The sequence below is a fragment of the Rhinolophus sinicus genome, chromosome X, assembly GCF_036562045.2.
Source record: "Rhinolophus sinicus isolate RSC01 chromosome X, ASM3656204v1, whole genome shotgun sequence".
NCBI lineage: Eukaryota > Metazoa > Chordata > Mammalia > Chiroptera > Rhinolophidae > Rhinolophus > Rhinolophus sinicus.
In genome coordinates this window covers 30,866,534-30,886,510 of record NC_133768.1, presented here as the reverse complement: position 1 = coordinate 30,886,510, position 19,977 = coordinate 30,866,534, and the positions used below count along the sequence as shown (strand labels likewise).

General features: G+C 44.7%; 1 protein-coding gene across 2 annotated transcripts in view; it reads left to right on the top strand.

Annotated features, from left to right (window-relative positions):
• The first annotated feature begins 850 nt into the window (after positions 1-850).
• The window catches only part of SRPX (sushi repeat containing protein X-linked), an 86,908-nt gene continuing 67,781 nt past the window's right edge, over positions 851-19,977 (top strand). Inside the window, exon 1 of one of the 2 annotated variants that reach the window (XM_019747837.2) lies at positions 851-1,077. In XM_019747837.2, the coding sequence (XP_019603396.2) occupies positions 990-1,077 (88 nt within the window). In that variant the 5' untranslated portion in view covers positions 851-989. The remainder of the gene's footprint in view (positions 1,078-19,977) is intronic. The other variant, XM_019747838.2, reaches the window with a different exon arrangement.

Sequence of the window (19,977 nt, the reverse complement as noted above, 5' to 3'; positions counted from 1 at the left end):
AGCTTCCTTGACAAAGGTCAGTGTTTACCTTAAGTGAGCCCGTCTACTGTCTTTTTGCAGAGTAATCTCCTTTTCCCAACCCCTCAAGGCACAACCGCCAGTACCGGAGCCAGAGGCCACAGAACCCCTCATAGTTACCTTGTTCCCCGAATACCATCTCTATGTGCTGTAAATGTTAATTAACTATCCTGTCCCCACCAATGTAAAAGTTTGTGTTTCTCTATTTTGCCTTTTTTTCCAATTCTAGAGATTTCCCCCTTTGCTTTCTCCCGCCCCCTTAATCTACCACCAATGGATTTCATATCACCCTCCTTACATTTCCTTTTATTCTAATGTATAACATAAGCTGCAAAACTGCCATTCTCTGGAGCATTTTCTCAATCCGTTGAGATTTTGTTTCCCTGCAATTATTGTCAGTTTGGCTCAAATAAACTCATACAAATTCTTTCCAGTTTTGGACGTTTCTCACGTTGTTGATAAGGTCAAACCAGCGAAGGTGGCCATCATAACCGTCTTCAGTGGGCCACTCAGGATCCGCTCCGTTGCCTCATCTCTGTGTGACTCATGCAGCTTTCTGCCCAGATGACATTGTGCTGGGGGCCAGGGATCTGGAAGGCAGTTGGGCCACCAGTGTGTGTATTCTTTCGGGCGAGAGGGTGCTTCATTGGAAAAGAGAAAAGATACTTTAGGGTAATCTGGCTTGCTAGGGCACGCCCCTGGCGCGCTCTAGCTCTGGGGGCTCAGCCCCCTTTCCTGAAGAAGCGCAAGCATAAAAGGAAGGGGTGGATGGGAGCCCTGAGTCGCTGCCAGAGTTGGGGGAGGCGGAGGAAAGAGGGGAGGCCCCAGTCGGGAGGGAGGGAGAGAGGCGAGAGGAGGAGTTTTCCAGCTCAGCCCTGGCAGCAAACTGCGCAGCCCCCTTGGTCTGGTGCGTCTCCTCCCGCCCCGGGAAGCGCGCTGCACCGTGGGGCCGAGAGGAGCGCCCGCGCACCATGGGGAGCCCCGCACTGTGGCTGGCACTGCTGCTGCCCCCCGTACTGCTGCTGCTGCTGCGGGTCCCGCCGAGCCGAGGCTTCCCAGGTAAGGCTGGAGGCGGGACAGCCTCCCCACCCGGGCACCGGGGACCCCTCCGTTCGCGACAGAGGGAGGTGCGGGGGGCGCCCTTTGTTTGTGCCGAACTCATCTTTCGCCGTCCCGGGGAGGTGGGCGACGCAGAGCGGAGCTCGCGTCTGGGCACCCGGAGGGGAGAGCCTACTTTCAATTCCTAGGGAGGCGCCGAGCACCTTCGTGGCGCGGGGAGCCCGAATACCTTTTGCGTCTGGGGTTCCAGGGGTCCAAGGAAACCCACGTTGGCGCAGGAGGCTACTCGGAGAAATTTGGTCGCGGGCTAGTTTCTCACCACCCGAATTTTGCTTCTCACACGGTTGGCTGCTCAGGGCCAGGGCCCAAGGGCACAGCAGCTAGTCCTGGAAGGAACTCTTACTCCCTCCTTCTCTTGGTCCCAGGCCACCCCCTGAGCCTGCAGGGCACAGTGGAGTGACTCTTGTGGACAGTACAAGCAGGGCCTCTCCCGCTTCCCCCAACCCCCCCTGCTGGGGATTCTGAGAAAGTCTGTACCTCCCGGACAGAGGTGCCAGCTGAGAGTGGTGACATGTGGCATGCGCTCCGTTAGCCCAAGGGAAGAGGGCTACACGCGCGGCTCTGCTTTGGAGCGGCTCTGCTGCGCTAGAGGGTGTGGCTTCTCGTTGGGGGCGTGGTCTTAAGCATCTAAGGGGACTCTGGTGTTTATTAGGGCTCTCTTAATGTTGGCAAAACCTTCTTTGGAGATGACCTTTAAAAAGCTACAGCTAAGTCGCTCATCGGGGAGTCTTAGGTTAGCAAAGAGCTTCAGGGGAGTAGGGCAACATGAATGCACCTCTGTCTCCCCAGAATGGAGAAGAAATCCATTAGCGCATATTAACTTAGTGTTAATGGGAAAGTGGTTGACGTGGACTATAGGGCGTGCAAATATTTGGCTTTGCGTTCAACACCTTGAGCAGTTTAAATCTGGGGTCTGAGAAACCTACTGAGTTCTGGATGAAGGCGAGGGGCGGGGGGACGAGGGGAGGGCTCCCAGATAGTGTTCTTGAGAGATCCAAGGATGGAATGGCTGTTGGAAATTCTCTGCACACCCCCAAATGAAGGAGTCAAACAAATGTGTAAAGCGATAAAGAGGAACATTTGTGTTTTGAGCTGACTCTTGCACGTTTAAGCTGTTTGGTAGGAACTGATTCAGGGTAAAGTGGAAAGGAGACTTTATCTTCAGTGTCAGGCAAGTGCCATTCCCATGGCAGGTTAGTGCCCCCCCACCCTCTTTAGCAGGAGTCAGGTTAAAATAAACCTGGAGGGGAAGGGGAAGTCAGTAGTGGACAAGGAGCCACTCTGGGGGAGCAGTGGGAGAAGTTGAGAAGTTAGAGTCGCCGTACTCTGAATGGGGAGGCATCTCTGAGATGCCTGTACATCAATCTGGTGGAAGCTTTTTCAGCCAAGGAGCCTGTTTTCTTTTTCCATCTGACCTCCATATTCCCCTTACCCTGCCCTCCGTTCTTTGTTTCTCTCAGCTTCTACCCTTGTATACTGTAGCTTGCTGCCAGTGCCCAGCCACCCACAGAATCATGGGTTTTCCGGCTTGGGCACTCAGTACTCTTCCATCTTTAGGGACCTGCCCCTGGCTGGCCTGGCTCACCCACCAGCCTGCATGCTGCCCCCAACTGGAGGCCACCGCTCTCTTCCTTGCCACCCCTCCTCTCATTCCTAACCTGCCCTCTGGATCTGTTCTGACCACAAATGAGCAGACAGAAGCTGATTGGAGCGCCTTTCAAAGCACTCTTCTTGAGCCCTCTGTTGGCAGGTCTCGGTGGGGTCTCTCAAGAAATGTACTCTGCAGGGGCTATTGAATTCAAAGGTGGGATTTCACTCCAAGCTAGAAGTTTTGGAAGTCTGGGGAGGGGAGATGCTCAAGGCCAGTGGGTCCCGAGGCAAATCATGTCAATCAACTGAGTTCACCCTAAGTGCTGGATGACGAATTTTAAAGATCATTTCAGAGGCTCCCTCCTAGCAAGTGGAAATGATGTCTCTAGTAAGAGAGAAGGTAAGAAGAGGCCTGGAGCCAGGAACCTCTGAAAGAGGGAGATGGGGATCCAGGGCCCCATCATCCCCCCTCGTTATATAACTGGCTGAGATTTAACAACAAATCTGTCAGAGTAAATCCTTCCTATTCCCACTTCTAGAAGGTCTCTGGAGTTCTTCCATCTTCGAACTTGATGCGGCTTTTCTGGCCCTCTGACTTATTCTTTGCAGCCTAGCAAAGACGGTGTCTGAAAAACCCCACATGAAATGTGTGGAAAGTTCACAGCCAAGTTACCTGCATTTGACTGTGTTTGTATGCCTATAAGGGGTAGGGGTTTGGATTTTGTTCTCAAATGAGCTCTTGAAACCTTATTTACATCTCAGATTTTGAAGGGTCTCTGCATCTCCTTCAGGAAGGCTGAAGATGGAGAATGGGTGCTGTGGCCACCGAGAAAGGCTCTTGTGAACCTTACACCTGGAGAAAACTGGTTAAAGGAGCATGGTTTGGAAAGTTAGGAAAGTCGAGTGAGGTCTGCTAAAAGCCAAACCAGACCACATCAGCCAAAGCAAAGCAGTCTTTTGAAATGCCACATTTGGAGATAAGTATTAGGAACTGAACACCTGGCTCAGGATATACAATTAAAGTCTCAGGCTTTATAACATGTAATCAGTTGACAAAATTACTCTGCATTAAAAAGGAGAATGCTGGGGAGAGCAGGACATTTTCATCTGGCATTTTCTTCACTGATAACACTTTCAGTATAGTATATTGGTGTTACTGCTTCTCATTTCACAGACTTGTGAGCTCTGAGAGACACCAGAAACCATTGTTAAAGCTCTGCCCTGAAACCTTCCCACCTCTTCAGTCCTCACACCACAATTAAAATATAGCCCCTCTATTTTCGATTTTCACTATAACATTCACAGCTTTTAGTCTCTGTCACTCTAATTCATTCTGCTTTCTCTGGCCAGATACTGGTCTTTTAAGTACAATTTTACTTTAGTGCCATTTTTATCGCTTTACTCTCCTACTCAAAGATGTAGAGCAGCAGCTCCCTGTCCTCTCTAAAAGTTAACTATTAGGTTGGTGCAAAAGTCATTGCGGTTTAAAAGGTTAAAAAAATTGCAGAAACCACAATGACTTTTGCACCAACCTAAAAGAAAGTTCTCAGCTGTTTTCAGGGTACTATACGTTTGGCTTCCAGCCTAATTTTCCAGTCCTTCTTTCCTAGTTTCCTAAAATCTGGCCAAAATAGACTATTTGTTTTCATAGTGCTTGAGTGACATTTTTCTCTCATTTTGCTGATTACTGCTTCCTGTACCTGAACTGCTTCCCCCTAGCCACCAGTCTCTCCCAATTCTGCCCATCATCCAGCAACACCCCCACTTTGATGAAACTTTGCCTACATCCCTCAAATGGGAAGCCTCTGCCTTCCTATAAGCACTGTGTCTCCTCTCTCTTGTGGTATTTATCTTACATGCCCTGCATTGCAAAAATGTATGCACTCCTTTATACAGGCAGACCTCGGAGCCATTACAGGTTCGGTTCCAGACCACTGTAATAAAGTGAGGAACACAATAAAGCGTCATAATCTTTTTGCTGGTGGAGGGCCTTGCCTGCAATTTGTAAAACACACAACATCTGTGAAATACAATAAAGCAAATCACAATAAAACCAAGGTATGCCTGTACTTCTAGATTCTGAGCTCTTGAAGGCAGGGCGCTGCTATGTTTTTTACCCTTCTTTGTATTTCCCACGGTGCCTAGCTGAGCACCTTCAGCTGGGTGGATGTTTGTATTTTTGGAGTTACTAGTGCTGTGTAATTCGGGTGATGGACCATTGGACAGAAAAGGAGCTGAGAGGAACATGTGCGCACGTCAACAGGGCTTTGTGCCACCATGAATCTACCTACACAGGGACTATGGCTTGCTGGCTATAGAGGTTGCTTTTAAATCCATGAACACACTCTGTTGAAGTAATAACCTTCTCTGTTGGGGGCTGTAAGACGAGAGACTGACTGCAGCCACAGGCTGGAGTTTGCATTTATTATTTTTGTTGGCCGCTTTGCTATGCCCCCTTCCAAAGTGGTTGAATGGTTTCCTTAGTAAACTCAAATATGTGTGCTACATCAATTCCCCTTTCAGAGAACACAACTAAAATGGGTAATTGAAAGTGAAGATTGAGTTTAAACAGAAGAAGGTTTACTTTTGCCAGGCTATAGCAGAGTATGAAATTGTAGCAGCCAAGTTCTGATTAATACTCAGGTTAAAGATTCATTTCCAAAAAAGCAGTGTGAATAAATTAACCTCTCCCGAGTTCTAGTTCATGGGGAGTTTCTCAAGCCAGCCCCTTGGTTCTTGATTGTGTGATTACTTGACTGTCAGCTTTTATGGGCCATTGTTTCAGGGGTTTTAAGCCTGAATCTTTCTCTTGGGTATTTGAAGTTAGTTATGAGACAGAATCAGTTACTGCCTTCTCTAATGAAACCTGGACTCTATCCAGAGACTGACTTTTCAAAGTGGACACTGAATGATGGAATGCTTAGGATACCCGATGAAGAAGGGAGGGCAGTCCTTTTGTCAATAATAGCTTTCTGTCTTATGGGGAAATAGACACTGAGTGATCTGAGGTGGTAAATGTTATAACATAGGTGGGCCGTCAGGCCTGGGAGCACGGAGAGGAGCCATGCAGGGACACTGGGCATTGGAGAATGATGCTGATAGATGCTAATTCCAAGGCCAGGAAGGTTAAAGTAGGGCGTCTGCAGGCTTCCCTAAGAACATTTTGAATTGGAAACAAAAATCCGTGTGGGTATTCTTTTTCTGGGGAGAAGGCCCTATCCCGATTCAAAACTCACTGCTCACTAGATCATCTTCATGAACTCTATGTGAGAATGTGTACTTAATGGTCACAAAAATCAACATACAAAGTAAGAGGAAATTGTCAGAGTAGGCAAACTTTGATTGAACCAATGAGCAGGTAGCCTCTTGAATTATAACCAGCGGTACAATTTCCTGTTCTCATTTAAAAAGCCACAGTAAACAAAGCAGACATAATCATAGACTGGAATTGCCTTCAGGCCCGGGCTAGCAACTGGTTGTACCCCTCACTTAGCACAGTGTGTGGGACCTGACGGAGGATCAATATTTGTGGATTGATTGATTGAAGTAAGTGTGACAGGGAATCCACACATGCTATTTCAAATATCCCTGCAGGATTTATTCAGAATTTCCAAGAGGATAATTTCCAAAGAAAAAGTAATGTGAGACAGCAAAATGTCAGAAGCAATTTGCAGTACCCTGAGCAAAAGATCCATCTGGACAGGCAACAAGTCAGCACACAGTTAATTGCTGAGGCTCTTGGATTTCCAGTCACGCTAGGACACTATCCTAGGTAGGAGACTTAGAGACTCCAGGCAGTTCCAGGGGCAGGATTTTTCAGATAAAGATTTAAGGCTAAAGCTTGTGCAAGAGAAAAGTCACTGGTAGCATTGCTAAGCTCCCAAGTTTTCCAGATGATAATTGATTGCACCTGGATCTTATGGCTGCATAGCGCACTTTGGCCTCAGAAACTTCTGGATTGCTCATTCCCGGGCTGAATGATTCACTCACGCATAATCCTTAGCTCATACTGGATGCCTCTTTATGTATTGTTCTCCAGGGAGACGATAAATGGGTTTGGATATAATGACTTGGATTATCGCAGAGGTTTGGGGTTGTAAATTGAGTATATTGGGTTTAAAACTATTTTTATGAGTAATAGTCAGACAGATCCAAACAGAATTTGGGGACAGACTTTCTGCCTTAGCTTTGAAACATTGCCACACTATTTCTTCCCTGCTTTCACAGTGACCTGCAGTGTGATGGCTCATGCATGTCAGTGACTTGTTTCCCCTGCTGTCATTGGCTGTTTGCAGTGTCTGTCCAGTTGTGTCTAGTCAGCATCTATGTCTTTAATGCCAATTGCACCCCAGGACCCTTGGACAGAGGACTCAGCCCTGCCACTTACTGTGTGGGTGGCTGAGCTGAATGACCCTGGCAGTTCCAGGATCCAAGACTGTTCAGAAACACTGGTTAAATTAAGACCACAGGGTGAGAATTGAGCCAAGAGTTGGCAGGCCTATTGTAGAGTGGTGAGGAAGTGGTGGCGTGGCCCACCTTCTGAGACTGCCCCCAGAGTGGCCATCCATGTAGGAACTCGGACTTGTTGCCACTGACTCAGCATTTGTCAGACAAAGGCTCTAATTCCTTTAAATATCCAGTGCTGAAATTCTGTTTCCATTTAGATTATTTTTTTGTTTAGATTTTAACTCAGCTTTCCAAGGGGTAAAATCATATTGTTTCACCATTAGCTACTCATGGATCTGATGCCCCCAGCCATGTTAGCCAGCTACTTGTTCATTTCTTGTTCATTTCGTGGCCGCATGGCCTCGCTGGGACTTGGCTCCTGGGAGGCTCTTGGTGGATCTGTGGAATGAAATATGCTGGGGAGCACTCCTCTGGCTAGTCCTGACCAGCTAGGTGGATGTCTCAGGCTCTATCTAATTTCCCACAGGAGTCTCTCACCCACATCCAGGCTCCCCTGCGTGGGCCACTTATTTCACAGAAGTGTTGGGACTTCAGACTGGGAGGAGCACCCGAGATGTAATACCGTGCATCAAAGTGGTGACCCTCTGAGGCTCAGCCAATAGAAGGGATTTGTCTGGGATCACACAGGGAGTTAGAATAAGAGCTGTGTTTAGAACTCAGTCTGGTGACTCCAGAATTCCCTCTACTCTACCACAGGCATGTATTGAATTCAACTTTTGAGTGGCCACTACATACTAGGCGCCGAGCTGGGCACCAGGGATAGGCAGGCAAGAATCAATCAGACTATGCACTCACTGGGCCCCTGTCCAGGGTGTATTTCAGCACAGTGGTTCATATCAGCACTTGGCTGCAATCTCAGGGGCTTAACCTGGGGATGCTTGGATGTTTCTCAGGGGTTCTGAGAAGTTGCTATCCCATGGCCAGTTCTTGCCCCCTTTTGTTGAGGTCCCAAATGCCCCCTCTCTAGGCCACTTGCTTTGATCTTCCCAGCTGATATGTGGTGACATTTTTAACAGCTTTATAAAGATAGAATTCACATACCATACAGCACCCATATAAACCAATTCATTGGTTGTTAGTATCTTCACAGAGATGTGTATTCATCACGACAATTTTAAAGCATTTTCATTAACCCCAAAAGAAACCCTACATCCCTTACCAATCACGCCTTAGCCCACACCCAGCAGTAGGCAGCCACTAATCTATTTCTGTGTCTATAGATTTGCTTATCCCTAACATTGCATATAAGTGGAATCATACGATATTTGTCCTTATCTGTCTGACTTCTTTCACTTAGCATAATGTTTCCAAGATTCATTCATGTTGTAGCAGGTATCAATACTTGATTCCTTTTTATGGTAGAATTATATTCCATTGTATGGATAGACCACATTTTATCTACTCATTCATGATTTGATGGACATTTGAGTTGTTTCCGCTTTGTGATTACTGTAATGCTGCAATGAATATTCACGTACAAGTTTCTGTATAGACACATACGTTTTCATTTCTCTTAGGTCTCTACCTAGGAGTGGAATTGCTGGGTCATATGGTGAACTCTATGTTTAAACATTTGAGGAACTGCCAGGCTGTTTTCCAAAGTGACTGCACTGTTTTACATTCCTACCACCAGTGTATGAGGGTTCCAATTTCTCTACATCCTCACCAACTCTTGATATTATCTGTCTTTGATTAAGTGATGTAATTTTATCAGCTCATTAACAGCTTCCACTCAAGGGTTGAGTGACAAAGCAGAGTCTGTTCTGCTAACTGGCAGGATACTAACAAGAGTCACGTAAGGATGCCTGCCACCCTCTCATGGCTGGCTGCAGGCCACCTTTGGGGGAATTAGAAAAAGATGCCATGTCTGGGTACATGTAATTGTGTGGGCACAGGACTTGGTCAGGACATAGACTTTGGGTCATTAGGAAAAGGACAGAGGCAGGCCCAGGATGCCACATTTGGAGAGTGGCGGCAGGATGATTTGAGACCCTACTTGCTCTTTTGGTGTGTATGATGGTGGGTGCTGTGCTGTAGGGAACTCCCTGAACAATCATGTTTGCAGCAGTTCTGGATGTCAGTAGCCCCAGGTGGGACAGAGCTATGGACCCCATATTCTTTTACAGCGTGTGACTATTTAAAAGGAGAACAAAACAAAAGACTGTACTTGCATGCCAGCAGCCTCCTTGCATGCGTGAATCCTTGGATTACCTGGGAGCAAGTCAGAAATGCAGAAGCTCAGGCCCCTCTTAATAAGACCTACTGAATCAGGATGTGCATTTTTAACAGATCCCTCCGCTGATTCTTACACATAGTGAAATTCCAGAAGTACTAGTCTGATAAATGAGTTCCCCACTTTGTAATGACAGGGTAGCTTGCCTGTTTATAACTGCCACACAATAGCTCCCTTCCCCTCCTCTCTCCTGTTGTTGGCTTTGCCTTCCTCACTGCACCTTCTAAACTTCTTTCCTGTCTCCTGCATCCTCTAGACTTCCTTTCCTGCCTCCCACATTCCAGAGATAAGCCTTTAGGTTCCCACTCCCTCCTCTAAGAGAGACACACACACACACACACACACACACACACACACACACACACACACACACACACACACACACACACACAAACACCAGGGGGCCCCTGACTTGATCTGTTAAGTCCTCGGCAGTGCAGTTCTGCCTGGCCTATCCTCTCACAGCAGCCAAGAACATCTTCAGTGATTGGTAACTGGGTCCTTGCATGGATTTGCCCTGCAGCTAAGCTTTATCTCAGAAAAAAGTCCAGCTGTTAAGAAAGCCACACAAGTGTGATCAGGGCTGCTCCTGCTTCTCTAACAAGATCTAGAACAGACCAACCCTTAAAGACACAGGGACTACACATCCTTGTACCAGAAACCGCTGCCACTGGTGCTAGGGCAGCACCTTGGAGGATGGGTGAGATAGACATCAGTGGGGTGGTCAGAGAGCACACCCAGCCGTTCACGTTAAATCCCACCCCCCACCCAAGCCCCATGAATGGGGCAAGTCAGGAAGACTGAATTGTTAACAGCACTAAAGGGTGCCTCCCACCTTTTCAGGGGGGGAGGAGTGTCAGTGAGTAAGTGGTTCCCAGCCCAGCAATGGTATTTGCACAGGCTGAATTAGGATAAGCTGGGGAGTCTGATGAAATGAGGATTCCCGGGCCCCACCTCTGTGTATTCTGCTTTGGTAGGTCTGGGATGGGGACCCATCATTGAGGGCAGGAGTCTGCAGCAGTTCAGGCAGGTCACATATGGCCCACTGCCTGGTTTTGTGTAACCAGTGGGCTAAGAAGGATTTTTCAATTTTCAAATGGTTTAAAAATGAAAAGGAGAATAACATTTCATGACGTAAGAAAATTATATGAAATTCAAGTGTCAGTGTCACTGGCATAGCCACGCTCATTTGTTTGGGTATTGTCTGTGGCTACTTGGTGATACAACAGCAGAGTTGAGTAGCTGTGACAGAGATTGTATGGTCTGCAAAGCTGAAAGTATTTACTACCTGCCCTTTATAGAAAAGGTTTGTCAACCCCTAAACTAGGGCCTTGCTGCTCAAAGTATAGATGGAGAACCAGTCTCACCTGGGAGCTTCATGGAACTGTAGAATCTTGAACTTCACCTCAGACCTATGAAATCAGAACCTACCATTTAACAAGATTCCCAGGTATTTGGGGCTGCTTCTCCCTCACCATGAGGCTCAGCCCAGGACTCATCTGGGCCTTAGCCAGGAGTCTTTCAAGATGCTGGGGCCAGGTTGTTATAACTAGCATTGTACACCATACTGTTAATTTATTGGACAGATAAGTAGGTGTCTTGTTCTCTGTGTTTGAGGCTTGGTGTACCTCTGGATGCTTCAGACCCTCTAGCAACTAGGTCCCTGTTTTATTCTTGCCAATCCTTGGCCAAGGCCTGGTGGTCTAATTCAAAGCTGGAGGTGGACTGGCCTGTGTTCCCTGCTGACAGACTTCCTTGATGCTGCCTGATTTCTGGGTCGCAGGCTGGGGTCTCCAGATCTGCTGCCCTGCCGGGATCTGGCTAGGAGGCGTGGCCCTCAGCCTTCCACTGTCCCATAGCCCTGATCACTGCTGAGGGCTTGACTTGGACACCTATCTTTTGCCAGTTGCTGTTCCTTCACGAGCCTATACTCTTGCTGCTGGTCAGGACCATCCTAGTAGAACATTTCCAAAAGTGGCTTCCTTGGAGGCATTGCTTCCCAGTGAGGTTCATAGATGTTCCGTGGGCAGCACAATGTATTGTAAATAAGTTGAGAAGTGCTGGGTTAAGTAGGTTGCTTGATTGCAGGACTGCTCAGGGTCATTGATATGCTACTGTGCCTTGTTATCCTCTGGGAGAGGACAGGGAGGAATAGTGGCGACCACAGACTCTCAAAGTGTGGTTCCCAGATTAGCAGCAGCAGCAACAGCACCTGGGAACTTAGGAGATATGTAACTTCTCAGGCCCCACCCCAGAGCTACTGAATCTGGGTATGAGGGAAGGTGGGCCCAGCAATCTGTATTTTAACAAACCCTCCAGGTGATTCTGGCGCATGCTCAAATTTGAGAACTACTGGCGTGGATATTTCTCAATTTTCTCAGAGCATCTCATTAGATTAGTGTTGTTGTTAAAGGAAACTGTGTTTTTGGTTTCAGGACAAGACAGTTGGGAAGATGACATTGAATTTCCTGAAGCATTTACTGATGGCAGTGACCACTGCAGGCTCAAGGGGGAACAAAAACAACCTTTCAATAGCATCATCTCTCCCACGTCTGTCCTGCTAAGTGGTTGTGGGCAGAATTGGTTAGAAGCTTTTTCCTCCAGTTGAAAGCCACCAACTTTTGGCCTGTTGCCAACATCTGTTCTTTAAAATGTGTTTTTGTGTATTAACATGTGAAGAAAAGCGGAAACAGCCTTTGGGATGCATTTCTTTCCCCCTCTGTACATCCATCACCTCCCTTCAGAATACTCTTCTTTCCTGCTCCACAAAATTTCCTCGTCCAAATCCCTAACCCATCTTTCCAGGCCAGTCAAGTCGAAATGGCTTTTGTTGGTGCCCTCGCCATGGGAAAGTCTCTGGAAGCTTTCAGATCTGAGGCTGTGGCCTGTCCCCAGGCAGCGCCTCCCAGCACGGAACAGCTGTGTGTTTCTTTTCAGAGCTCAGCTCGCTCCGTCTCATCCCAGAGCTTCCTCCATCACCTTTCCCTATCAGGGCCCGTGGTGTCACAGCCATGGGTCTGCATGTGAACAGTTCTCATTCTTTGCTATCAGAGAGTTTGTAAATGCTGTGTTGTCATTAGTCCTAGTGACCTTGAGGCCTGCCGGTGAGGTGAGAGGAGCCACTAAGTTTCCAAGCCCAGTTTCCTTTCCTTTGTTTAAATGGAGGTGAAACCTCGACCTCAAGAGCTGATGTGCATGGGTGGGTTCTTGAATTGTTTTTGCCTTCTGAACAGAATTGTAAAGAAGCAGAATCATCTCATTGGCCAGAAAACAGAGGCAATTTGGTGGCCCCCAAATGTGAATCTGGTGCAAGAGCAAGCTCTTCTCCAGCTCAGCATCTTTCTCACATGCTCTGTAGCTCTGATGCTACGTGGCTTCACCCAGTGGCTCGATCTGGAACCTTCTGCTGAAAGCCTTGCTGCAGCCTCCCTCCTTCCTTGGATTTTTTTTTTATTAGATTCAGGTATATGAAACAATGTAATAGTTAAGACATTAGGGAGACCACTTCATGGACGGTGTAGATTCTTTCTTGGATTTTGACATCCTTTCTTGGATGTTTCTCGCTTGACCTCTGTGGACGACAGTTAAACCCTCAGAGGAGCTCTCTGTTTTTACTTTGAAGGCAAGACCTATTTTTACCTTTGTGTTGAATGCAAATAGTCAGACTCCAGGGTTGTGGGCTTACCCCTTGGTGAGAACAGCAGTTGGCATTTGTTGAGGACCCTTGTTTTGGGATAACCTCCTCAGATTTAGGTGCATATCTGTTTCCCTTCTCTCTCTTCCAGCTTTAGGTAATGGGCAGGGACATACTTAGGCCCTGCATAATATTGAACAATAATAGAAGGAGATTGGATTGGAAAAAAACATTATTTTTCCCTTGGATGAGAGTAATGCCTTCATTTACAAAGTCATCCTTTTAACTTTCTATTTGTTAGCTGTGTTTAATATGTCACAATTAAAATTTCACAAGCCACATACTGTCTTCATTGTCTTTGCTAGTTAAAGGCAAAATCCCTGGGGATTGTGGGTGCCGTGCCATCAGCTGTGCCTGAAGTTCCCTTTGGGGTCTTGTGCAGAAGAGTTTGAATGGGGAAAGAACATTCTCTCAGAGGAAGCAGCTGTAGAAGCAAAGCTATCTGAGAGCTCATGTCTGGCAGAGATTATCCTTTTGCCAGCCCCCCACTTTACCAACATTTCTTTTTCTGGGTGAAATGGCCAATTAAGAATAGCTTTAATGGGGAAAGAACTTATGTAAGGGTGGTGTTGGGGTGCAAGCGAGGGAGAAATGGTCCCCAGCAAGATGGAGCCCCAGTGGCCACAGCAGTTGCCCAGTAAGCAGTACACTTACTGCCTTTCCTGTTCTCTGCCTCTCTCCCCCAGCCCATCATCACACTTCCCCCCAGATCACTATAGGCGCCTTGTCTTAAGATATCCATTTGGGGGAATTCACACAAACAATGGCTTAGCTGGAACTCGACCCAGGATTTTGGTTTCGATTCAGAGTTCTTCCTACTGCTGAACCGATTCCTGGTGTACAGCGCTACTTTAGTTAGTCAGTGACCTGTAAGGCCGATTTCTATGATGGAAGCTTCAGGAGTTTTTCAGTTATCTATTGCTTTGTAAGAAACCATGCTAAAACATAGTGGCTTAAAACAGCAGACACTATTTGTTCATGATTCTGCAATTTGGTCAGGGCTCAGTGGGGATGGCTCGTCTCTGCTCAACATGGTGTTGGCGGGAGGCAGCTCACATGGGGCTGAAGGATCCAAGATGGCTTCATTAACATGTCTGGCATTTCATCTGGGATGATTGGAATAACTGGGATGGTTGGGCCTCTCTCTAAGTGTTTGCAATCTCCCATTCTCTTGGTCTTTTCTGTGTCTCTGTGTTGTCCTTTTCTCCAGCAGAGTAAATGGACTTTTTTTTACATGTACATGGTTTCCCAGGGGATGAAAACCAAAGCTGTCAAGACGCTTAAGGCCTAGGCACCTAAGTGTCACAGCATCACTTCTGTCACACTCTATTCATTAAAACAAATCGCAAAGCAGGCTAGATTTGGGGTGGTGGTAGTAGTGGATAGACTCCACCTCTTAAGATGGGGAGAGTGGTATGCATGTGCAGGGTGGGAGTAATTATTGGTGGCCAACTTCACATGCAGTCCACTACAGGGCTGGTTTGGGAGAGCATATTGGAAATGGGAGTTTCATTTCTTAGGATGTTTGCTGTGTGCATTGTAATTAAACCCCAGGTTGATTATCCAAATGTATTAGGCTGTTTATCTACAGAATGTGGCCAGCCCAGATTCATTGCAAGTCCATAGAACTGAGTAAATCTGTAGTCCTGGGAATATCCAAGGTTTATTTCCCTGTGCTTACAGGTACTAGCACCACCTCAATTCTTTACTCATCCATACTTTTTTCTCTTATTTTCATCAAAGTCGAAGACTTTATTAAAGAAGAGGTAACTCAAAGTAGGTCATAGACCTAAATATAAAACCTATAACTATAAAACTTCTTGATGATAATATGGGACAAAATCTCTGTGAGCTTGAGTTAGATAAGGCTTTGTTAGATACGACACCAAAAGCACGATCTATAAAAGTTAAAAAAAAATGAACTTCATCCAAATTTAATACTTCTGTTCTTCGAAAGACAGTCAAGAGGATGAAAAGACAAGCCATAGCCTGGAGAAAATATTTGCAAATGACATATCTGATAAGGACTTTTATCCAGCATATATAAAGAGCTCTCTAAACTCAATAATAAGAAAACAAGTAACCCAATTTAAAGAGGAGGCAAAATATTTCAATAGACACTTCACCAAAGAAGGTTGTATGAAAAGATGCTCAACATCATTATACATCTATTAGCTGGATGAACTTGTCCAACATAACTTCTGCTTTCATTTGCCAAATGTGAACAGTGCCACCTGCATTCCTTGGGAAGTGATTTGTAACAGAGCAGTGCAAATAAAAGGTATGGTTATAACTCCACCCCGCTCCTCCCCCGCCCCCCCCCCCAAAAAAAAAAACACACCAACTTGCACACATTTCTATTCCTTGTAGAGGGCTGACTAGCCATTTTCTCTGTCTCCCTCGCTGGACTTTATGTGACAGACACCCACAAATTGCTGGCCATGACTGTGAGGTAACCACTGGCCACTAGCAATTTGAGGCTGATCATTTACTGTAAGCTCAAGTGGACGTGGGTGTCTCCTACCATGCTTTTCCAAGCCAGTCTGGTTTCTAGGGTTCCATAAAAAAATCCCCAAATGCCTACTTCTGCCCTCAAGTGTCCCAATGTCCTTTCATTTCAAGGAACTTGCATCATTTGTGCCCCATAGCAAAGAGCTTTAGTGTTCGTTGGTACTATCAATACCAAAGAGATTTACTTTGACTTGATTTTTTTTCTTTGAATTCCTTTCTAATCAATGGTAAAGTCTGAAATATATTATTTTATATTTTCAGATACTATTTTTTCTCCAGAACCTAATGTTAAATTCAATGCTGAATGCTTAATAAGGACACTGATTACACGAGGAGTAAGTAACAGAACATTTTTCATCTAACTTCTAAATTTGGAAAAAGAACCTTGGATGAACAGCTGCAGTGTCCCAAATAATTCTCCATTTCTGTGAATCCCAAAGGCCCTTCTTTATGCATTTAGCATTCCTGAAAGTCCTGAAATAATAATAATGATAATGATAATAAAACATACAGGGACAAACAGGGTTTTTAAAAAAATACCTTATTGAGGTATACTTGACATATAAATTCCACTGAATTGCCGTTATACCTTTTTCAAACATTAACTGGAAGATTTTTTGCAGGTCTGTTTCTGTGTTTTTTATTGTGACCTATTGATCTATGTGCCTATGTCGTCGCCAATACCCCATTATTCTGAATACTGTAGTTTTGTAAATAGTCTTAAAATTGGGTTGTGTGTTTCCTCCAACTTTATTCTTCTTTTCCAAAATTGTTTTGGCAATAAAGTCCATATAAGTTTTAGAATAAGCTTGTCTATTTCTACTAAAAACACCCTGCTGGGATTCTGATTGTAATTATGTTAACTCGATTGATCAATTTGGGGCGAATTGACATCTTTACTATTTTGCATTTTCTAATTCACAAGCATGGTATATCTCTTCATTTATTTGGGTCATTTTTTAATTTCTTTCATCGGCATTTTGGAGTTGTCTGGTACATGTTTTGTTAGATTTCTACTTAAGTATTTCATTTTCTGGAGCTATTGGAAATGGTAGTTTTCTTTTAATTATTATTATTGCTTTCTAATGGTTCTTAAACAGCATATAGAAATACAAGTGATTTTTGTGTTTTGACTTTGTATCTTGAAACGCTGCTAACCTCAGGAGTAATTTCATAGACTCTTTAAATAAGAGTGGTGAAAGTGAATGTCTCTGCATTATTCCCAATCATAGGGGGAAAGCCCTCAATCTTTCACCATGAAATATAATGTTAATTGTAGGGTTTTTGTAGATCCTCTTCATCAGGTTGAGGAAATTCTCTTCCTAGTTTGCTGTGAATTTATGTAATGAATGGATGTTAAATTTTGTCATATACTTTTTTGGTATAAATTGATATGATCATGTGAATTTTCTTTAGTCTGTTAATATGGTGGGTTACATTGATTGATATTTTTATTGACTGATTTTTTTAAATAGTAAGTCAGCCTTATGTTCCCAGGATATATACCACTTGATGTCGATATAGTATTCTTTCTATGTATTGCTGGGTTTTATTTGGTTATATATCATTCGGGACTTTTGCATCTATGTTCATAATGGATATTGCCCTATAGTTTTTTTTTTTTTTAAATCTTCTCCCATTCGGTTTGTTGCCTCTTTTTATGTATGTATGTATGTATGTATGTATGTATGTATGTATGTATATTGGGGAAGGGGAACAGGACTTTATTGGGGAACAGCGTGTACTTCCAGGACTTTTTTCCAAGTAAAGTTGTCCTTTCAGTGTTAGTTGTGGAGGGCGCAGCTCAGCTCCCAGTCCAGTTGCCGTTGCTAGTTGCAGGGGGCACTGTCCACCATCCCTTGTGGGACTCGAGGAGTTGAACCGGCAACCTTGTGGTTGAGAGCCCACTGGCCCATGTGGGAATCAAACCGGCAGCCTTCGGAGTTAGGAGCATGGAGCTCCAACTGCCTGAGCCACCAGGCCGGCCCCTGCCTTATGGTTTTATTCTCTTGTAATTTCTTTGGTTTTCCCATCAGGGTAATGCAGGCCTCATAAAATGAGTTGTGACGTGTTCTCTCCACTTGTACTTTCTAGAAGAGATTCTGTAGAGTTTGTGTTATTTCTTCTTTAAATATTTGGTAGAATTTACCAGTGAAATCATCTGAGCCTAGATATTTGAGCTACAGATTCAATTTCTTTAATATTTACAGCACTCTTCAGGTTATTGATTTCATCCTGGGTGAGTTTTGATAGTTTCTGGTTTTTGAGGAATTAGTCGACTTCATCTCAATTGCCAGTTATGTGTAGAGTTGTACATAGTATCTGTCGTGATATCTTCTGCTTCATTCCTGATACTGATAATTTATTTCTGCTCTTTGTTCTATTTTGTTTGTCATTCTTGCTGGAGTGTCAATTATATGAATATTTTCAAAGGGCTATTTTTGGCTTGATTTTTCTCTATTGTGTTCTCTCGTGTTGTTTCATTGATTTCTGCTTTTACCTTTATTATTTCCTTCTTGCTTTGGCTTTGCTTTGTTCTTTATCTAATTTGTTATGGTTAACAAATTGTTATGGAAAGCTCAGGTTATTGTTTTGAGTCCTTTCCTCTTTCTAATATAAATGTCCAATGCTCTAAATTTCCCTCTAAGCATCTCTTTTTTAAAAAAAGATTTTATTGCGGAAGGGAAACAGGACTTTATTGGGGAACAGTGTGTACTTGACTTTTTCCAAGTCAAGTTGCTGTCCTTTCAGTCTTAGTTGTGGAGGGCGCAGCTCAGCTCCAGGTCCAGTTGCCGTTGTTAGTTGCAGGGGGCACAGCCCACCATCCCTTGTGGGAGTCAAGGAATCAAACTGGCAACCTTGTGGTTGAGAGCCCACTGGCCCTGGTAGGAATAGAACCGGCAGCCTTCGGTGTTAGGAGGAGCACGGTGCTCCAACCACCTGAGCTACCCAGCCGGCCCCTCTAAGCACCTCTTTTGCTGCATCCCACTGCACTCTTTCTCCTCTCCTTCTTGAACTCTGATGCCTTGAATGTTAGATCTTTTGATCTTGTCCCACAGGTCCCTGAGCAATAGAGGAAAAAAAAACCTGAAAATAGTTAACCAAGCAAGGGGAATACAGAGAAGGACAAAAAGCCATGGGTGCTCTCCCCACCCTCTTGAGGCCACAGCTTTTCCAATCATTGAGAATGGTTCGCCTTACCCAGAATTTTAGGAGCCTGCAGGCCCCTGTTGTTACTGATACAGCAGCCACTGCTGTCATTTTTGCCTATTGCTACCACAAGATTACCTGGGGACTGGAGCACAAGAGAACAAAGAAAACACAAAAGAAAACTGGAGGATGTTCCCCCCCACACACACACCCCGGGATTTGGGAGTCCCCTTTCCCACTCCTTGAGCCAGAACTTGAGGGCTCCTTCTGGAACTCTCTGTATGTATCCAATGCCTACTCCTGTGTTTGAGCTGACTTGAGTTCAGTCCAAGGAAAGGTCACCACCAATTCAGTGATACTTCAAATTTTGTCTCCTCCAGTCTGCCTGCTAATGTTTGCTTTTCAGAGTCCTCAAATAGCTGTTCAATATACTCTGTTCAGGTTTTTTAGTTGCATTCAGTAGGAAAGAGAAGGTACAGTGTGATTACTCCATCTTACCCAGAACTAGAATCTTGTGACCTGTTTTTTTTTAATGTTACATGAACTTTTTTATGGTGGTCAAATACGTGATTTCCTTCCTCCGTTCTTTCTTTCTCTCTTTTGTTTATTTCCCACACTTTCTTGACTGTGGTAACAAGGATATTGTTAGACCTTGATAAATAGCTTTTGACTTGACTTTGTTGCAGATGGTAAAAATTCTTTTGCGTGAGGCTTTATAAATATTACAATTTAGAGAAATGATTGGAATGCTCATCATTGGAAAACACTTTCTGCTTTCCAAAGATATGTCTACTAGGATGAGAAAAGAAAATAAACATAATTTAAAAAGTGGGGAATACTGATCTTATGGAGTGACTCTGAAAGTTCAGAAAGGATAATATGTCTGTATCTGACACAGATGTGAGTTACTTTTGTTCCTTTAAGTAAACCCAGTTCCATCCAAACCCTTTTTTCATGAGGTGATGCCAGTGAATATATGTTAATAATTAAAGGAACATAACCATGCAGAACGATTATGCATCAAATGCTATATGTCCTTCTTTTGATTTATAGGGTAGCTCATCTGAGCAGTGAATGAACAATCCTGTCTGTAGCCTGAGAAATGGAAATTGTAGAATTGGAGATTCAGTAAAACACGATCTTTCACACAGATGAGGCTTCTGGTAAACTTTTCAATTATTGGTTTTGTTTTGGC